The sequence below is a fragment of the Centruroides sculpturatus genome, unplaced genomic scaffold, assembly GCF_000671375.1.
Source record: "Centruroides sculpturatus isolate CEXI.00-Female unplaced genomic scaffold, Cexi_2.0 scaffold2043, whole genome shotgun sequence".
In the NCBI taxonomy this organism is placed as follows: Eukaryota; Metazoa; Arthropoda; class Arachnida; order Scorpiones; family Buthidae; genus Centruroides; species Centruroides sculpturatus.
In genome coordinates, this window is record NW_019386183.1 from 34,435 (window position 1) to 56,125 (window position 21,691).

At 27.5% G+C, this 21,691-nt stretch overlaps 1 protein-coding gene across 1 annotated transcript in view; it reads right to left on the reverse strand.

The window, feature by feature from the left end:
* Positions 1–759: 759 nt before the first annotated feature.
* LOC111613972 (leucine-rich repeat-containing protein 40-like) overlaps positions 760–21,691 on the reverse strand; it is a 46,070-nt gene continuing 25,138 nt past the window's right edge. Inside the window, exons 5-14 of the mRNA XM_023355323.1 lie at positions 17,388–17,511; positions 15,560–15,702; positions 12,305–12,477; positions 12,129–12,219; positions 11,836–12,005; positions 8,024–8,131; positions 7,782–7,892; positions 7,613–7,690; positions 7,283–7,468; positions 760–3,892 (exon numbers count right to left, since the gene is read on the reverse strand). Of these exons, the coding sequence (XP_023211091.1) occupies positions 3,787–3,892; positions 7,283–7,468; positions 7,613–7,690; positions 7,782–7,892; positions 8,024–8,131; positions 11,836–12,005; positions 12,129–12,219; positions 12,305–12,477; positions 15,560–15,702; positions 17,388–17,511 (1,290 nt within the window). The 3' untranslated portion in view covers positions 760–3,786. The remainder of the gene's footprint in view (positions 3,893–7,282; positions 7,469–7,612; positions 7,691–7,781; positions 7,893–8,023; positions 8,132–11,835; positions 12,006–12,128; positions 12,220–12,304; positions 12,478–15,559; positions 15,703–17,387; positions 17,512–21,691) is intronic.

The window sequence follows — 21,691 nt, forward strand, 5'->3', positions numbered from 1 at the left end:
AATATACATATATTTTCAAATATGTTTCTGTTTTTCAAATATATTCATTCTAATTAAAGGTATTTTCTAGAGAAAATTAAAGTTATCAAAAATATTTTAAATATATTTATTGAGATTATGTTTAAATAACATCAACAAAATAATGTTATGAGATATTTTTATAAATATACAATATGTAAATTTATGTAAAATATGACTAACTGGGTTTAAAGATTGACATGGTTTATTTTGGAATTGACTGCTTTTTGGCCTTGAGTTCCAACTGTTAATAAAAATTTGAATTTAGGAGATAAAAGTTCATCTTTGTACAGATAGACAAGTGAATAAAATTGTAATTTTGTTACAGCAAACTTTGTGTGCTTCTAAAATTCTTGTTTACACACAAATTTGATGTGAGTATCTTCAGTTTATTTAAAAAAATTTTTTAATTAGAACTACAGAATGTCTCTTTATTTATGTATTCTTATTATCCCTACATATCCTACATAATTTTGTCCAAAATGATCTTTGTCAAAGAATGTAATTCCATATTGAACAAAGATTTCCTATATTTATAATATAAATATTATTTTTCTGCATTTTCATTATTATTAGAAAATTATTTAAATTAAATAGTGGATGGTTTTGTCATCATCATCATCGTCATCATCAAAATAATCTAATTAATATACTTCTATCTATTTTTAACTTTGGGAAACTAAACAGAAAAAAATTCCAATTTTTGATGATTACAAAAAAATGTGAATATAATAATAATAGATTACATGTAGATCTAAAATGACATTATAATTATTTAAATAAATTATATAATATTAAATATTAACCAAATTCTATGTAAAGTGACTAAAAAATTATATAAATGATGCTATTCTATACATAATTGAGCTTTTGACTACCATCTTGATTCAAATATTAATTTTTAGATGACTTCCAAATATTTGATAAATCAACAACATGAATCTATTTGAATTTTTGAAACATAAATTCCATGTTACAAATAATGAAAACATTCAGTAGAATTAATTTCTCATAAAATATTTATGTTTCTGTTTAAATCTTTAACCCTATGTACAATTAAAATTTGCAAAAATATATAGTCATGGAATAAAATTGACACATGCAATTGTAATGTATTTTCTGTACAGAATTTATAACATGAAAACTGCTAAAATAAACCTGGCTTCAGTCATAAAATTAAATTATACTATACCTCATTCAACTAAAGATGAGTTTCTTTATTTGATGAAGACTGTATTGAAGATGGTCTGTTATGGTCAAGCTATCCAATAGAAGGCTGAAATTCTGTTTTATTCATCCAATTAGTATTTAGAAAATGTTAGACAAAAATTTATTTTACTATTTTCTTTTTATTTGAAAGCTGTTTAATATTTTAAACTTTGTAAGAATGTTACTTTAATTAATATAAGACAGATTTTATATTGTAAGTTTAAAAAAATGAAAAATAATAAATCAAAATGGTAATGACTTCATTTTTAGTTTGGATTTCATTAATGAAATAAATATTAGAAAATAATACTGTTATGCATAGATAAGTCAAACAATTGTAGTCAACTAGAGCTATCATTTTAAATATATATAATTATTTTAGTCATCAAAATTCACTTTATGGCAATGTTAGTAGCATGACAGTTATTGCAATCAAGTATCTTAACCATCAACAAGACTGACTAACTAACTATTCATCAAAAATGGTTTTGAAAAGTTCATCTTTAGTTAGACTAGACTTTCTACAATATAAATAATATTTCACTATTCTAATTTACAGAAACCAGGCATTCTAGATTATAAGCAAAATTAACTTTTCTAATCTAAATACTGATATCTAATAGTTAAAATATAACAAACAAATACTATAAAAATAGTCACAATAAAATCAAATATTGCACATAAAACTACTAGAATAAACAGGTATATCAGTTACATATTTCACATGAAACTTATTTTGAAAATAAAATTCAAATATCAGATTATAAAATATCTGCACTTAGTTGAAATAACAGAACATTCTAAATATTGCATCACATATACAATATTTCTTATTTAATAAATTAGTACATATAAAAAAAAGTGTCAAAAGGAAAATTATTCATTCAATAAAACATGCTAATGATCATTGAAACAAAATTTATATAACAAATGTGAGTTATTTCATATTGAATAATTATTTTTAAATAATACTTTCTCATCAGAATGTCTATTAACATTCTGATTTTTTCATTCAACTATCATCATTAAACTAAATATTTGGCATAAGTTTATTAATGGTAGCAATATAAAATGTTCTATAGTGTAGTTTTGATTCTGTTTTTATAATTAAAGCAATTTTAAACCAATGAAATTTTAGCAAAACTCAATTACTATAAATTATTATTATTAAAACTCAGATATCAATGTTAGTGATATGTACAATGAAAATGTCATTAAATTCATTATAAAAAACTGAAAGAGCAACAAATGTTTTAGTATTAAATTTATCATACTATAATTTTCACTTAAAGTTTCAGTAAGGACAAATAATTTGAACATGACTAATATTTTGCTAACTGTTGAAAGTTTTTTAGATCCATTATGTTTCATACTTTAAAAACAATAAAATCTCAATCTCAGTTTGTTTAATCAAATTTAATTTTAGAATATATTGCTCACAATGTCTCCTATCACGCAGGTGGTTTGGACTGAAATTATTTGATATTCTAATTATTCATCAAACACTTATACTCATTCTGTTAAAACAGAGTTAAATTCAATGTTACATTTCTTCATACTACCAGTACCAAAAACTTAATAATGAAAAATTAGATAGACAATGCAATCTTAATTTATTTAATTTACTGATTTTGAATTTTCTGTAAAAGAACCATTGCTTATTTTGAGAAGATTTATTGTTGCAATTATCTCAAAAATAAATATATTCTTTACAGACAAGTCTGTATAATAGATATTGTAATTAGCTTTTTTCTTCTTTATTAATTAGTTTAATTGTTATAACAAAAACTACAGAATGAATTATAAAAACATATATATAACAAAGCTAACTTTATTGTAATTGTGGAATCTTTAAATATTTCTTTTATTATTAATTTGTCTTCAAATTATACTAACATTGTTTGGAAACAATAAACTTCTATCAAAATTTAAAATATAAATTTTGTCCCAACATTATTTAGCATATTTCAACAAAGCAACATCATTTTTTATTAACATTAAAAGTGATTATAAAAAGAAATATTTTAATAATAAAAGAATTTTTTAAAATAAAATTCTATAATGCCAAGTTTTTCTAGCTTTAATACCTTATTATGTTAAGTTGTGGAAAAAATTTCACATGTTATATGTATCTGATTCAACTGATATAAAAGTGCATTAATGAGATATTGTAAATAATATAATATCTATTTACATTTCATATATATTCCAATATTACTACTTTAAAAATAATTATGGTAATCTCAATTTGATCATAATTAAGGGTTATTTCTTAGGATACAGTAAACTTATGACATAAAAATCCTATAAAAGCAAGGATTATTTATTAAAGTTTAGTATCTTTTAATGGCAGTTATTATTCAGGCACTTACAGAAGGCATTTAATATGGAGAAGTTTTTACAAACATAATATTTTCAAACTTAATAAAACTTATAACCAATATATATTATAATTAATTTATATTATTTCTGAAATTGCATTATTAAGATAAATAAATAAAATTGCCCAAGTTAAAAAAAAAAAAAAAAAAAAAAAACAGAATATATGTAATCTTTTCTCTATTGTGGAATTCTGTCTCTCAAGTATTCTAATAAAGAAGGTGTTCCTTTGGCCAAAATAGCTGTACGAGGACTACGGAAAGAATTTCCTTCAAGTTGCAATGATCTGAAATTTCATTAATTATTTTAACTAATAAAGTTTAAAATATAGCATTTAGTAATGCAAATTTCTAATAAGCAAAAGAAAATTATTATATGTCATATTTTTTTACTGTAACTTCTAAATTATTAGTATATTAGTATTCTAAATTCTCTCATTCTCTCTCTAACAAATATATACTAAAAGAATTTAGTAAGAAAACTAATAACAATATCAGTTAAATTAGTTATTACTTATTTAAAAGAAACTATAAATTTTTAAAAAATTTCTAATTGAAAATACATACATAAAATTCTTTTAGTATAAAAAAATTTAATGTTGAACAAATTTATGTAAGGTATTCATATACACAAACTAAATATAGAAATGATTTATATTTACAGTATTTTTCAGAAGTTTAAAATGTTTCCATTTTTGAAAATATACAATTTATTTATAACTTTGGAAACTATTAATAAGTTTTAGATATTTAAGATTATTAATATTAAAATTACATTATACATGTTCATGTTTTAAATAGCAATTTAGTAAATTCTCATAATATATAAATATACATAACAACAATTTACTGAAAATTAAAATTGTCATATTCTTTGAAATTTCAGTACTAAATAAAAAATAAATAAAATATTTACTTTTAAAATAATTTGATTAAATAATTGTAAAATTTAAAATATACCACACATTTTCGTTCTAAAACAAACAAGATAATTTCAGATATTTCACAAACTCTAAAGCAGTGGTTCCCAACCTTTTCTAGTCAATGTCTCTTTGTAAAAATAAAAAATTTTACATAATCCTAAACATCTATAAATTGAACATAGTTAAAGAATGTTGTCATATGGTTTTCAAAACTTAGGTAATTTAATTTATTAAGTAAATTATAATAAGGAAAATTTATTTTGTAACTAAACACTAAAATAATAAATATTCACAATACTATAGCTTATTCATAGGAATTACCATTAAATACAACATTCTAATTAACTCAATATATTTCAGAAATAAATAAAATATTGAAATCTGAAACTAAAAAAAAATTAAAGTTAGCAGTTTTTAAAAATTTGGGTTCAGAAAATTTTTAATTGCCCAAGTATAAACTTTTTTAAACTGAAAAAAAAAACTGCTTATTAAAATGAAATTTGGCAGCCATTTACAGATTTTTTTTTGCATAACATAAAAGTGCTTGGTGTACAATATCTCTAGAAGTTTGCATATCCCAAGCTAAGAAACACAGCTTGAAAGTAAATAAAACAAAAGTGAAATTATATTATTTGAAGCTCATATGAAATTATTGTTGTTATTCCATTATTATGATTTTGAAATAAAAATTCTGTTTTTTATTTGTTGGATAATGATCTTCACGTATTTTTATTAATAACGACTGGAAATTTTTAGTTTATCAAATTTTAGGAAAGTGAGAAGAGAATTTATACAGGCCTGAAATCCATTTCTCTGAAAATGACACAAAAATAAGAAGGAAGTCGTGAGTAAAAATTGATTTTAAACTTGGTGTTTAAGTCTTGCTTAAAAATTCAATGAACAAAAAGATAATATTGTCTTTAAGATAAAGAGTTTAATTATTATCAGAGGAAAAAAAATAATTTATTATTTAATCAAATCTGATATTAGTGAGTCCTATTTATTTAAATGAAGAAATTAAAATTTTTAATTCATTTTTTAACTTCTGTGATGTTTTAAAACTTTCAATTTAACCAAACTATAAAGATTACAATTTTAATAAAACTAAAATAGAATAATTGACATTTTTAAAACTATTTATAAAATGCTTTATAAATGGTAAACAAGCAAGAAATAACTTCTTGATTAAAGTAATATTTATTACAATTTTTATGATGATTTAAATATTAAATTATTCTGTTTTAAAATTTGAAATGCTCTGTTTGATTATTACATATAACTTAATTTAAGCATTTCTAATTCTTTCTGATTTAAAAGTGCTATACGAGTGGTGCTCAAAAAGTATTGGATCTTTGGTCGGCAAAAATACATTTATTGATTTTGAGGTACAAAACCCTAATTCCCTTCAAAGCAGTCTCCTTGGTAGTTTATACACTTCTCCCAGTGCTCCTGCCATTGCTGGAAACACTGCTGGAATGCATCTTTTGGAATGGCCATCAGTCAGTCTGTCGCATTCCACATGATGTCTTCTCTTGACTAAAATTGGTTCCTTTTAGCGGCATTTTCAGCTTGAGAAATAGCCAAAAGTCACACGGAGCCATGTGGGGAGAGTACGGAGCGTGACGAACCACAGGAGTGTTGTGTTTGGCGACGAAAGCCCAAATCAGATGCGCAGAATGGGCAAATGCGTTATCACGACGGAGCTGCCAAGTTTTGATCGACCACAGATCCGGTCGTTTGAGTCGCACAGCATCGGAAAGACAACGATGGACCTCCTGGTAGTACTCCTTTGTGATGGTTTGGCCTTGTGGTGTGTACTCACGATACACCACCCCATGAGAGTCGAAAAAACTGTCAACACGACCTTGATATTGCTGCGGACTTGCCGTGCTTATTTTGGCCTCGAGGATCGTCCCCGAAAGCCTGCTGAATCTTGTGAATGGTTTCCGCTTGGGTATCACCAAGCTTTTGGCAAAATTTGATGCAATATCGCTGCTCACATTGTTCAGTCATTTTACAACTTAGAGGAATCCGATGAGCGCTCACTACACGTCCTCACTCATAGGCCAACTGCCAGCGACTGACACTTCCTGCAGGCGGGAAAAAATTTAGGACTGTGCATGACTGTCCCCTCCACAACTCCACTGAAAGATACCTGCTGTGCATCATTGGTTTATGTGGGGAAAATAAAAGTCCGATACTTTTTGAACACCCTTGTATACAGATCAAGTTTTATACTCTAGATAAAAATTTTTTATTTGCTAAACAAATTTATAAATAATAAATTTTAGAAAAAACAGAATTTCTTTTATACAAATGATTAATAATAAATAAATTGAAATTTCTATCGACAACTAAATTTGTTTTAGAAATTTATTTTGTTTCAAAAGTATCAAAAATTATTGGATTATTTTTTATTATATACTATATATACATTTGTGTGTGTATGTGTTTATGACTATTGTATAAAATGAAGTAATATATTTATTAATATAATAAAAAAAAAATGTAGACAAGTATAGCTAAATGGTAATATTTTGCTGTAAATTGTTTATTTTAGACTTATTCAAAACTGAAGTGTAAGAGTTAATATATTATTATTTTATTTTATTTTATTTGTTAAAACTGTTGATAATGTAGAGAGGTGTAAACATGTTTATTTCTGAAATATTCCTTAATTTTGATTAAAGACTCCCTATTTAAGATCTATATTATCTATATTATACTCATATTTAATATTAACAAAAGAAATACCTTAATTGTCTCAGATTCCCTAATTCAGGTGGTACATAAGATATATCATTATTTCGAAGATCTAAAACAGTTAACACTGGCAGCTGAGATAAACCATTAACATCCAATTTCTGAATCTGATTATCAGAAACAAAAAGTATTTCTAATTTTTTTAATCGAAAAAATACTTGAGGTATTTCTTTAAATCTATAAATAAAAACAAAAATTTTTCCAATTTTTTAAGTTATTAATTTTTATAACAAAATACATAATTCATAAATGATAACTTCATTTACATCAAAGTTTATTAATAATTTAAAATCATCTATCAAAATATAAAACAATACTTGCCGATTGTATGATAGATTAATTTCTCGCAACATTTCCAAGGAGACAAATTCTTCAGGCACACTTTCTATTTGATTATTCCTTACAAAAAATTTTGAAAAATTGTCAAATTCTTTTTAATGTTTTAATTTATTATATCAATAATTACTAAATCATTAGATACTAAAGTTACCTCAAATCTAAATATGTTAAATGAGGACATGATCCAAGAAAAGCTGGTAAATTTGTCAATTTATTGAACCCCAAATTTAATTCAATTAACTTCTCAGTTAAAAGTTCAAAACTATTTGGTTAAAAATAAAAAACAGAATGACTTTAATTTTAACACTGAAATTTAAAATAAATTTTATATTAAAATATTGTTTCTTTAATTTAAATTTGAAAAATAAAAGTGAAAGATGAAAAATAACTTACCAATCAGGAATACCTATTAAATGATTTTTACTGAAATCCACAATATTAACTTCTGCTTCTGCAGCAAGTTTTATGGCATCATCTGGTATTACTTTCATATCTTTATTACTGGAAAACACTTTTTATGTAATAATGAAAAAAATAAAAATTTATTTCTTTATGTATTAAAATATTAAGTAAAAGNAAGAACCCTCTCTTTTGCTGTACTATTGGCATACAACTAGGAGAAGCAAATCTGCATGCATGCACAGCAACCACTATGCATCTTGCCATTAGCACCCAGTCAAATAATTTTCAATATTTTCTTTATAATTAAAAAAGTAGTTTGTATTCATTTAGTAATAATTTAGGTAATTTAAAATCTACTTATATAAAAATTGTTATAAAAATTATTTATTTTTTTGTATCTTTCGAAAATCTATTCTATTGTAGTTATAATAAAATGTGAGATTATGAGGGCAAAGGGTCAGTACCCTAATTGCCACTTACACATCAAGTTGGTAAAACTCACCCACGTTGTCTTTTCAGATGGCTTTTTATCGAGAGGCGAGGGAGGTGAGCAAGTCGATAGGCATCCTTAGAACAATGATAGACAGGTTTAACAAAATAACAAAGCATTTATTGATTAACTAAATTGAGATTACAGGAGGCTATATAAGTGCTAAGGTTAAATGCAGTTATGCTATACTATTTACACAAAATGGGCAACTAATCTTGAAACTATGTTGCTGGCCTAATCTCAAGTTTGAGAGAGAGTGTTTTTACAAGTTCTAATAACCCCTAAATACCTCTAGGGCATAACAGAGTTGATATGGTGAACATCGTCTGCATGGAAGAGGTAGGAGTCCTTGGTATCTTCCAACCAGTGTCTTCTCCCTTTTGCTGGATCGGGTCCGCTGTATGGAGGTCTGAGAGTTGAGGTGGCACTATCACCAATTATAACTTCCTATGATGAATCACCCCGAGCTTCTGATAGCTCACATTTTTATACTATTATTGTGTATTGTATTGATGCTGACAAAGCATTTTTGACAACTAAGTGTCAACTTTCCCACGGACTTGTTACTACAACTGGTGACCTCTAATCTAATTTCTATCTCTTCGTTTTTTCTAATGAAGATGTTTACATTTTGGAAACAATTAACATTAATTTTTGATTTTAAGAGCCCCAAAAAAATCTGCAGGCTCACAAAAATAATGACCTTCCTACATTAATCATAGTCAGTTAATACTACAAATCCTGTCTTTTTTTATTCTTTATATTTGCAAATTCTTATAGAAATTAGATTCTTTAATTAAAACAGATGAGAGTTACTCTGCAAAGATTCAACATTAAGACCGAACAATTATGAGCAAATTATTTTATACTGATTTATATTTTTCTTTTTTAAAGATAATTACATTCAAACCGTCATAAGAAAATATATTATATTTATTGCTTGATTGAGATAAGTATAAGCATAAGCAACTATGCCCCATATTTTTATATGGATTATTAAATTTCATAACTATTTTATCAGCATAATGCAATACCAAAAATATTGAATATATTTACTAATAAAATATTGATTGTATATTGAATACATATAGCATTTATTTTAAATAAATATCAAATTTCTTCTTAAATCAGCCAAATTCTCATTATTAACAAGAAAATTTATCTTTTAATGTTAAATCATAATTTATATGACTATACTTTATTGGGAAATCATCAATGACACACACAGAACCAATAACCAATGTGAAGAAAACAAAAAACTAACAAGTATCTTAAGACAAACATTTTCCAACTCCTTCTGAGTTCTTCCTCAGGCACCATAACAGTTCCTGATGGATTGTAAAAGTAACAATTTATTACCTATGTCATTTTTTGTATGTTTCAAAATGACATTCCATCTGGTAATTGTTATGGTGCCTGAAGAAGAACTCAGAAGGAATTGGAAAACATTTGTCTTAAGATACTTGTTAGGTTTTATTTTCTTCATTAAGTATTTCCCAATGTAGTGTGTTGTAATTTCAGAAATCATCTTTCATGTTTTGAATAGCCTGTCCTTTCCTCTTCATTTCATAGTTTTCTATATAATATATTAATTAAAATTCTTTTTATTACTCATTTTTCATGTATCTTTTAAACAATTTAAGTATACTGTCTAATAGACTGCTTATGAGATTAAAATGTTAATATCATATGGCTTTATTTAAAAAAGGCACATTTCAGGAGAGTAGAAAATGCATTCAACTCCTGACTTGTCTCTTACATCAATATAAAGAGACAAAATTCATCTAATGCTCATATACACTCTTGACAAAAAGTTACCCACTCAGATAAAATTATCTGATTATTCCAAAACTTGGCATACAGCTATGTCTCAGACAAGTATGTAAATGATTATAGATGGATCCAATTGATGCCATCAAAGCACCTTATTAATTGCTACTTCAGTATCCTATAAAAAGTGTTACAGAGACTTACTATATTCAGAGCTTTCAGTGTCCCTGTTTGCAGGTCTTCAAATGTCAGGCCTCTACAATACAATCAAATGACGTTATACACAGGTGGTTGAACTTGAGAAAGACTACATCATAAGATTAAAGAAAGAATGGCTGTTTTGTTGAATGGCTGTCCACCATCTAGGCCATTCTGACCTGAGTGTAAGCAAGTGTTGGGTAATGAATATGCAATAGCACAATACATAGTGCGCAAGCTCTGTACCTCAGACAGATCAAGGTGAGATGATTGTCTGATTGTGAGACAAGCATTTACAGCTACAATGGCATCTTTGTCTACCATTCACAGACAAGAGGAAGCCTTGCTAAAGAACCCTCTCTTTTGCTGTACTATTGGCATACAACTAGGAGAAGCAAATCTGCATGCATGCACAGCAACCACTATGCATCTTGCCATTAGCACCCAGCATTGTCCATTTCATTTGCATTGATATTCTATTCTGACAGAGAAGCATAAACTGCTAAGAAATGGCAGCATATTGCCTTTAGTGACAAATCTTGGTTATGTTTGAGATCAAACCATCACCATGTAAGAGAATGGAAAATCATTGTTGAGTGTTTTAGTCCCACTTTTACAGTTAAGTGGCATACTGTCCCAATGTTGGTGTGCTGGTCTGGAGAACCATCTCATATTACAATCAATTTGAACAGTCAGTCAGTCCCTGGTAGTGGTGCAAAGGACATTGATAGCACATCAATAGATTTAAGAAATCCTGCACCCTCGGTTTGCCTTTTGTGGTAAGGCTGCAAACCAGCCATTTTTTAGCAAGATAATACCTGCAACAGATAGGACTTCCCAGAAATGTCTCTATCACATTGCCACACTTCCTTGATTTGCTCATCTCTAGATTTATCATCCATCAAGCATTTGTGGTATCAGAAAAGATGCCATCTTAAGCTATCTATGAGAGAGAGAGAGATTTGGAATGGCAGTTGCAACATCTGAGGGCAAATCTCTTGCAGTATAGCATACGATGCCTGTATGTCTCTATGCCAACCATATCAACACATGTATCCAGACAAGAGGAGGTCCTACTGTACAAGGTACTGATCATTCCTTAAGTTGTAACATTGTTTCAAAGGAAATTGTTTCTTCATTAGATTAAAATTAATTTATATAATATTATATTATAGCATTTATTTTAGTATGAATAAATTAATTAAAAAGTATTATTGCATTATAAACTTAATAATATTTTGTCTTTTATTTGAATCTATAATTTAAGAATTTCAATCAAATACTTTTTAAAATTCTTGTTGCGTTAATCTTATTATTAATAAAATTTTCAAAACATTAAACTTACGAATATATTAATGAATGAGATGATTTCAAGGTATATTTATCACAATGTTGTAGAATATCACATTCTCCATTATCAATTTCTCCACTGGAATGTCTGTTCCTTGCAGCAGACAATACTCTTGGATCTTCAATTCGACTTCTTAACCATTTTAATAACTGAACAGTACCTCTCTACACAAAATAAAAACATAATACATAACATTTTAAAGATTCAAGTTCATTTGTTATTGATAAAGCTTCATGGATAGTAAAAATATTTAATATGAATTTCAGTTTTTTAAAGAAAATACAAACTTGAATAATGTCTCGTCGAATAGATCTCATTGAATTTCCTTCAATACTTAAGGATTTTAAATGTGGTAAAGTACCCAATGTATAAGGCAATCTAAAAATAATAATTGGTTTTACATTTTTAAATCACAACAACAGATCTTAATAGTATTTAAATATAATAATTAAATAATTCATACCCAGAAAGATTGTTATTAGTAAGATCAAATCTTTCCAATGACTGAAGCCAAGTAATTTCATCTGGAATTTTTGATATTTTATTATTTCTTAAGTCCAAAGTTCTGACATTTAATAAAGTTTCCAATACATCAGAAGGTATTTCAGTGATTTTATTATGTCCAACATGAAGTTCCTTGAATTTATAATAAAAACAAATATAATGAAAATATTATTCAAATTTTATTGAGATGACTAAATATTTTTAAAAATGATAAAGTTTTTGATTTATACTTATATACTATAAAATAAACAATCCACAAACCATAGATAACATTTCAAAAGAAAAGAAAAAATTTTATTATTTCCCAACTTCAACTATAACATAAAATTTTCTCCTAATTACTTTTTTAAAGTTGTAACCTAATATATATCATCTACATCAGTGGTAGTCAACCTGGTCCCTACCACCCCTAGTGGGTGATTCAAGCTTTTGTGGTAGGCAGTAAGGATTTGTCCAATGCTGAAACTACTTTCCACACATCTATGACTCACTGACAGAGCAGGTTGTGCTGCACTCTAGTGCACATGACGAGGGCATGGTATAACAACAGCCATCACTTGAGTTGAATTTGTTTCATGGTGAGACCAGCATTGCCAGATTTGGCTACTTTGCGCCAAATTGGCCAACTTTTTTTCAGTTTGGCAGGAAAAAAACATTGGCACACTAGCTACTTATTATTAACATATGCAAAGTATTGGGATCTTGAATAAGTTCTCGCTGTTTTTTATGAAAATTAACACTTTATTTTACAAAAATCATAAAAAACATGTCACTGAAAGTATTGTCTATCACTAGTCACTACTTTCTCCCACCGTTCTGGCTGCATTTGAATTCCACGTTGGAAAAACAACACGTCTTTTGAGGCTATCCAAGAATCAACCCATTTTTGGCATCATCATAAGAATGGAAGTGCTGCTCAGCCAGGCCATATGCCATTGATCAGAACAAATGATAATAGGAAGGGGCAATGTCTGGTGAATATGGCGGATGGAGAAGGACTTCCCATTTAAGCATTTCCAAGTAAGTTTTCACCAGTTGTGCAGCATGTGGCTGAGCATTGTCATGTTGCAAAATCACTTTGTCATGTCTCTGCTCGTATAGCGGCCATTTTTCCTTCAATGCTTGGCTCAAACACATCAATTGTAGTCGATAATGATCTCCCGTGAGGGTTTTGTTTGGTTTGAGCAGCTCATAATAAACTACACCTAGTTGATCCCACCAAATGCAGAGCAGAAGCTTCAAACCATAAATATTCGGCTTTGCTGACGATGTTGATGTGTGGCTGGGCTCACCCCAAGATTTTCTATGCTTAGGGTTATCGCTATGTATCCATTTTTCATCACCTATCACGATACAATGCAGAAAACCTTTCCTTTTCTGCCATTGAAGCAGCTGTTCACACGTGAAAAGACGCCATTCAACATCTCTTGGCTTCAACTCGTTTGGCACCCAATGTCCTTGCTTTTGAATCATTCCTAATCCTTTCAAACATTTCATAACTATTGTGTGATCAACTCCTAATGATTCTGCAAGTTCAGCTAGTGTCTGACATAAGTCTTCATGAAGTAATGCCTCCAATCCCTCGTCTTCAAACTTTTTTGGTGTGCTAGATCGTTCTTTATCTTCAACATCAAAATCATTATTTTTGAAGCATCTAAACCAATCTCTGCATGTTGTTTCCAACAGAGCATGGTCGCTGTAAGTCTCAACAAGAATTCTGTGTGCTTCAGCTACATTTTTGCTTTTTCCAAACTTATTTTTTATTGCAAAAAGCAAAAAGGTTTACAAACTTTTTTAACCACATTGTTTGTAAGGCCATAAAAAATATATTTACTCAATATATCCCCCTCCATTCTTGATCTGAAGGATGCGCAGGTGTGCTTTAATATGTCGTAGTCCATACCAGCAAATGCCGCATCAATAGCAGCTCTCAATGATGAGATGTTTGGATGTCTGGACTTGTTTGTGACCCTTTCAACTACACTCCATACATAAAAGTCCAAAGGATTCAAATCTGGGCTGTTGGGAAGCCAGAATTCTTTTGATCAAAACATGTCGACATTGTCCAACAACCAATTTTGAACCAAATGACTTACTTTAATTGTGTAAGACTTGTAGCAGAGGTCCTCCTTGATGATTCTATGCATAGTTTTCTCACTCACACCAACAACCAATGACAATTTTTGGATTGACTTGTAAAGTACTATATTATTTTTCCACTTTTTCCAACAATTATCAACACGACCGTGTGCCGAAAATAGCCGTTACCTAACGGGTACTTTACGCAGATTCGCTTTAATGTGTCAGGCCTGGACTTTAAGCGTACACCGAATTAAATAATGACAAAGTTAGTCAAAAACAATCCAATATTTAATAAAATTTCTAATAACAACTGTATACAAAATTTAGTAAAAATCAAATAACAATTTATTCAACGTAAATCAATAAGAATCAACCCGACAAAACTCAAATCAATCTATTTTCTAACTTAACTCTATTCCCCTTTGGAATTCGACAAAAAATTCAAAGACTTAACTTATGTACAATAATTCTTATAAATTAAAGGTCCTAATCGTCACCTCAATATACTAGGAACCTTTTCCCTCAACTCTCAAGACTTTCTCTAATCTTCAATCCACAAATCGAATAACTTCAAAATTGCCTTGGAACTACTTTATCCTATTGGACACCTCTCTCGTTGCTAACAGAAGCTCGCCTCGGTCATCTTCACTTGAGGTTCGGTCTTTATACTGTGAGGTGACGTCACAATTCTGAGTGAGATCACTCCCCTCATTTACATACTTATTGCTAACAATAAAATTTTCCTGTTTGCCTGGCAGCCTATTTATATACACATGTTATATATATTGTGTGTGTATATATAAACATATATAGTCCACATAAACTTTAAATAATATCAAAATTAGAAAAACTTTAATTAAAAAATTGTATAATAATAAAACAATTTTAATCTCAAAATTTTCTAAAAAAAATGTTATAATAAGTTTAAAATTCAAAAGTAATTTATAAAGAATTCTGTAACATGAATTTTAAGTTCTAATTTATGAAGCAGTTGAAATTGAATAAAAGAATTTCAAAAATATTTTAAATACAAAGATTTAATTTTTTTATTGATAATTTGTTTATATTATATATAGAAATTTTTTGCTAAATATTAAATCTATGTGTATTTTAAATTAATAATAAAAAATACCTTTAAATTATTACAATTTGAAAATAAAGGAAGATATGCTAAATCATTGTGTTGAACATACAATTGTTCTAGATGTAATAAGTTTCCAATTGTTTCTGGTAAATCTGCTAAATTATTATTTGTCAATTCTAGGCGACGAATGGCTAAAAAAACAAAAAAAATTATTTTTATTATATATTTTTAAGATTATTTTCTCAAATTAAACATGAATTACTTTCATAAAATTAATACAGTTAAATTTATCTCTTCATACTAGTAACTTTAAAAGTAATTTTCAGGACTGCAGTTTCTGTTGCTCTACATAAACATTATTAATTTATCTTAAATTAAATATACAGAATTGCATTAAACAGTTTTACTATCAATATTACTAAAATAAAAACTAAGACTAATATAATAAAAATTTTTAACAGTCCTAATCATTCTGTTTGATTAAGAATCAACACAATTCATAGTTAGCAAATATTCACTAAAAATATCTTGATTGAAAGATTTTTTCCTATCATTTAAACCACTAAATAAATTATTTGAATATAAAAATAAAATAAAGCAGTTTGAAACAATGGTTCAAACACTGTAAGACTGGAATATATATCATAAAAACAGCACACCTCTGAACCTTAAAACATTCCAAGATATTTTAATGCAAACACAAACATTTTTGATCTGTACAGATTTCCACATTCCATTTGAAAACATTTTAACCTGAAGATCTCCTGTGCAGATCGAAAACATTTGTGTTTGCATTAAAATATCCTGGAATGTTTTAAGGTTCAGAGATGTGCTATTGAAACAATGGGTAAGTTTAAAGAAAACTGAATCTAATACTATATTTAAAAATTAAATAAATGAAAACATTACTATGTATTCTATAGAAAATTCAGTGATTAGAAGAAAAACATGAGCAATGTAATAAATTTCAAAATTAATCAAAACTAAAAACACTGGATAATAAAATATTTTTTTTTTCTATTATTCTCTTAACAGTACTTTAAATCTACATAAAACTTTAAACAACAGATACAATTTAAACTTCATGATTAAAATTTTTACTGTATTTTTCAACTGTAATATTAATAGACTTGCTTCCGAATAGTAAATTTTTTTATTAGTAAAAACAATACCATGTTGATTCAATTTAAAATAAAAGAAAAAAACAAAACCTTAAATTATGTTAGTTTTAAATATGATTTTAATTTTAAAAATTTAGCTCCTACCCCTGTACTTTCTTTTAACATTTTTAGATTTTTCAATTTATTATTTACATTACTAGTGAATGCATTTATATGTATATATGAAAACACATGTATATAAATTTTTTAAACTAGTAATTAATTTAATTAACTTAATATTGAAAATCTTTATAATAAATTAATTATTTTTGGAATCACTAAAACTATAAAAATGATTCAGTTTCATTATTATTAATTATTTAATTTTGTTTAGCAGTTTTGGAATATTTCAACTCCAAATCTTAGAAATTAAATCTCTATTCAGAGTAAAAATTTTATTAAGTATTTTAAAGTAATTTTGGATTATTTAGGTGCATGTTATCAATTAAGCAAACGCCACTGTATCTAGTCTATCATAATCATTTTAAATTACTTATTTAAAAAAATTTTGAAATAAATTTAAATGTAACTGCTGCATATTGCATTTCTTCTTTTGAATGGTTTCATAAGAATATTACACAAAATAAATCTACAATATGTAAAGAATAATCTAAGAATGTTCCAATAAAATGTATTAATAGTATTTTGCAAAAGCACTATAAGCTTTAATATTAAAAATGGTTTAAAATAAAAACTTTTACTAAATGACATCTTACCAGTCATATCACCTATTTCTAAAGGAAGTGATGTTAAACAATTATTGGAAAGATTGAAAACCATTACTCGAGAAAGAAATCCAATTGCTGGTGGAATAGTTTTTAATTTATTATAAGATATATCCTGTAAGAGTATGTATAAATATTAATATGTAATTATTTTTATTCATTTTAGTTCTTCAATAATTTTAAAACTTTAGCAATAAAATAAAATTACAAATAACATTATTTCTTTAGTTTTTGATTTAAATCAATTTATTAAATTACACACATTAGAGGGTATGTTGTCAGAAGTCTCTTTTTCATAAGAAATTATAATATTTGGAATATTTTAAACATTTAAATATTTTATTTCTAAATTGTTTAGTTATCAAAATATTTTATATTGTACTATGAAAATTTTCTAAACTAATTATTTAATTCCAATAATTAGTTTAGAATAAACCAATAAACTGAAATAAACCAATTAAAAGTTTCTTAAGTATAAATAATAAAATTAAATAGGTAATTTAGAAAATTTTCTTTCCAAATTTTGACTGTTTGAAAATTTTAAAATTTACATACGTTCTTATTTCAAATCAACAAAATCAATGATAAAATAAAGCTTAATTTCAAATACTTGTATGTTTCTTAAAGTAGCATCATAAAAGATCTGAAAAAATAATACTAAAAAAAAACACTATGTGGAAGAAAAATTATTATTCTGTAGAATTAATATTGAAACCAATATGAAGCAACTTTAACAAAAAAAAAAAAAAAAAATACACAACTGTACATTATCAATGATACTAAATGATTTTTATTCAAAAAATAAATAAAATAAAACTACTTTTGCTTATATACAAGTAAAGCCTATTCAATTGATAGCATTTGAAAGAACTCTTTATATTCAAGCATTTGCTCTCAGATAATTTAAATTATTTATGCCATAAATAAAATATATAATATCCTTTTTTATGACACTTTGAAGAATACATTTCTTTCAGTAAACAAATAACATAATTCCATACACTTGCAAATTTTTGTGTGGAAACACATTATTATTCCTAATATATAAAGATACAAACAAAATTCTTTGATTTCTAGATATAAGTAATAAGTTTGTGAGGTTGCCAATTTAGCTAAACTTCATGTCAGGATGACAGGCAACTCAAAAGGTCATATGTAAATGAAATTTGGGCAGTGAGTCAGAATTACAATTTACAAAAAAACCTGTGTTTTGGAGTAAAGAATTGCTTATAATAATCTTGCAGATTCTTCTCCTAGAACAGACTCAGTTTGTAAGATTATTTTTTATTTGATTCCAGAGAGAATCTGAATGTCACTGATCCAAGTTGGCAATAAATCCCTTGACAATAGACCATTAGTAAATCAATAGTCCTGGACTCACTTTGTCTGGTTGAATCTCAGACCAGATGGAAACTTGGGGTTGACTGAGATGTAAGTCCAACAGTCAGCCACTCAAAGCACAGAACAGAGAACTTAAAAAATTAGACATAACTAGAATGTAATTTTTGAAAGAATACTGATCTTCTAATGAAAACAGATCTCAAGATGAGAACTTTTTGTCAATGCAGTTTGAATCCTTGCAAAAAAAAATGTTGTGTCCATAAGACACAAGTTCTTAAAGGCTTTCACCAATCCTTCATTCTGATTGATCAATGCTATCCCTCATCACTGTCCAACTGGTCAATCCTTGTTTCCAGGTGACAATTCTAAATCTTTATGCCACAAGAAGTCAATGTCAACATTCAACCTAATGCCAATTAGATAGTATTTACCAAACTATGAAACCCTTTCTCATAACTCAAGCCTTGTGTTTAAATTTATAATTGTCTCATAAGATAATATTTAATTAAATAATTAAATATTGTGGAGACAATTATATTTAATTAATTAAATATAGTCTCCACAAGACATTATTGACTTTATCATCTAGTGGAGACATTTTGCTCAATTATTATTTGATTTTACATAGTTTTTTTCATTCAGGAGGTGAGAATTTAACTGCCTGGTCAGACACTCATTAACATTCTAACACAATTTCAAATTTCATCCAGGACCTCAAAGAAGTTTTTACTACCTTTTTTATAAAATGTTGTCACAGGAACAGGATATGACGTTTTAAGTCAGTATCAGGAATTACAAAATGAGTTTCTTCATAATTACTTTTGACAGACAAAATATTCCAGCAAATGACAATGTTTTTATTTTTTCTTTTCTCTTCTTGTGCATGTTTGGTCTCAGATTACTTAAGGTGTCGTGTATAGTCACATTGAGGTTAGAGTCATGTATAATACAGGAATACATGTATTTATATCATATTTATTTATACAATGAAATTGTGTAGATGTATTGATTAAATAAGTTAAGGATAATATTAGATAAACTATATTGTTAAATATCCATTTAACAATATAGAATATATGAATATTTAAGATACAAAATTTACAAAGAATATAAAGCATGTTAATTTCTCATATTTAGGATATAAATTTTATATATAAAAATTACACAATATATATTTTTAGAAAAAATACAATTTTTTTTCATTATTAATGTAAAGCTGGTGGATTCAAGAGAAATATAATTATACAATTTTTCTTAATAGTAATTAATTTATTTTTTTAAGATAAGTTGTGTTATTAGACTTATTTTTCTGTGCTTAATAATTACAAATGAAAAATTTTCTCTAAAGAAGAATTCTAATAGTATGTTGGCAGAGGGGGTATAGTTAGTTTCTGCCTTTTTTGTTTTCGAAGGGTAGTGTTAATTCCATTATTTCATATCAGCTCTACTTTAATCACAATACAAAGAATTTGATTAGTCATTAGATGTTTGACCATTTTTGATGGTAACGTCAGACAATCTGCTATCTGTGATGTTTTTAGTATCATCTATGATAGTAGAAATTGAATTCCAACTGATGGTTTTGTGAGATCCGAATAGACCCTGGGACTAATTAATAATTAAATTATAACAATAAATTTTGAGAGAAAATATTCTTTAATTTTTCATGTGAAAATATCGTTTTAAAAATATGAGAAATGGATAGAAAGTCACTTCCTTTAACGGAAGTTAAAACATCCTTCTGTTTTACCCTTATCTACCAAAAATCTCAACACCCTGGGAACTGTCGACTCCTCGATACATCCCCTTTCCTCTATTCACGTAAAAGAATCCAAAGTGTTGATTGGATGAAAAAGAGGAGATATAGAAAGAGTTTTGCCATATTCGGAGAGTACGCCAGAAGATCTCACAGAAGAGATACGTATTCCACATAAGTCTCCCTAAGGCCAACTCCTTTAGTTAGGAGTACGCCTTGAGATTCCATAGAAGGAAGACGTATTCCAGCTTTTCTCCAGAATGCCCTTAGTCGTATCCAGCCAATTTCAATAATGATATTAAGTTAGTAAGGAAAGAAGAAAAATATATAATTAAGTGCTTCTCATGACTTCTCCCTGAACTGAAGTGTAAAGAAACTAAAAGGTGAAGATAAAGAGAAATCATCTAGAGGTAGTATGATTATAAACATTGTGAGCTCTCTCTCTCAATCGCTTAATTATTGTTATCTCAATTTTTGTGTCAATTCGTTTATTTTTGTTTTATTAAATTCTTTTATTTTGTTGTTTAAGAAATGTCTCTAGAGTGTCTGAATCAAAACCTTGTTGTCATTTTCACATGCGTGTTGATCCGCGTATCTAAAATTGATTAACTGGTGTCAGGAATCCTGACGTGAGGAAGAGAATGATTACACAATCATCCAATTCCGTTTGAATTAACCTATTTAGTAAAAGCCCTCCACCCTCGATTTTCCTTGAATCTAGGAAAAGCCATTCTTTTTGACAATCAGAGGGCTATTCTCAAGGAATAGTTGCCAATTAAGTGGTACACAAGTAATAACTACTCCGTATCCCTGGCTAGCCCCTCACAGTTTTCTCTCTTCCTGTCATTTTTATGATCCTTCAGAAGTAGCTTACTCATTTTCTGCTCCCCATAAATCAGACAATGAGAGGCAAAATTGACCATTTTCTGACTTGCTTTTGATTACTTGCACTATGAAATCCCATTGGTAACAACCCGAACAGGTAGATCAGATTAGAGCTGTGTGAAGTCCAGACTGAAAAGAGACATTTTCATTGTGTGAGAATCAGTCTAATTTGAGTCAGATGTTTCTCAGTCAAATAAGGGAATATTTCTTGGTATATTCCTTCCCAAGGGCATATATATTCTAGTGTTGGACAAAAGCAGTTTCAATACTGTCATCATGTGCATTGTTTTGAGAACCATTGTCCTTGAACCCA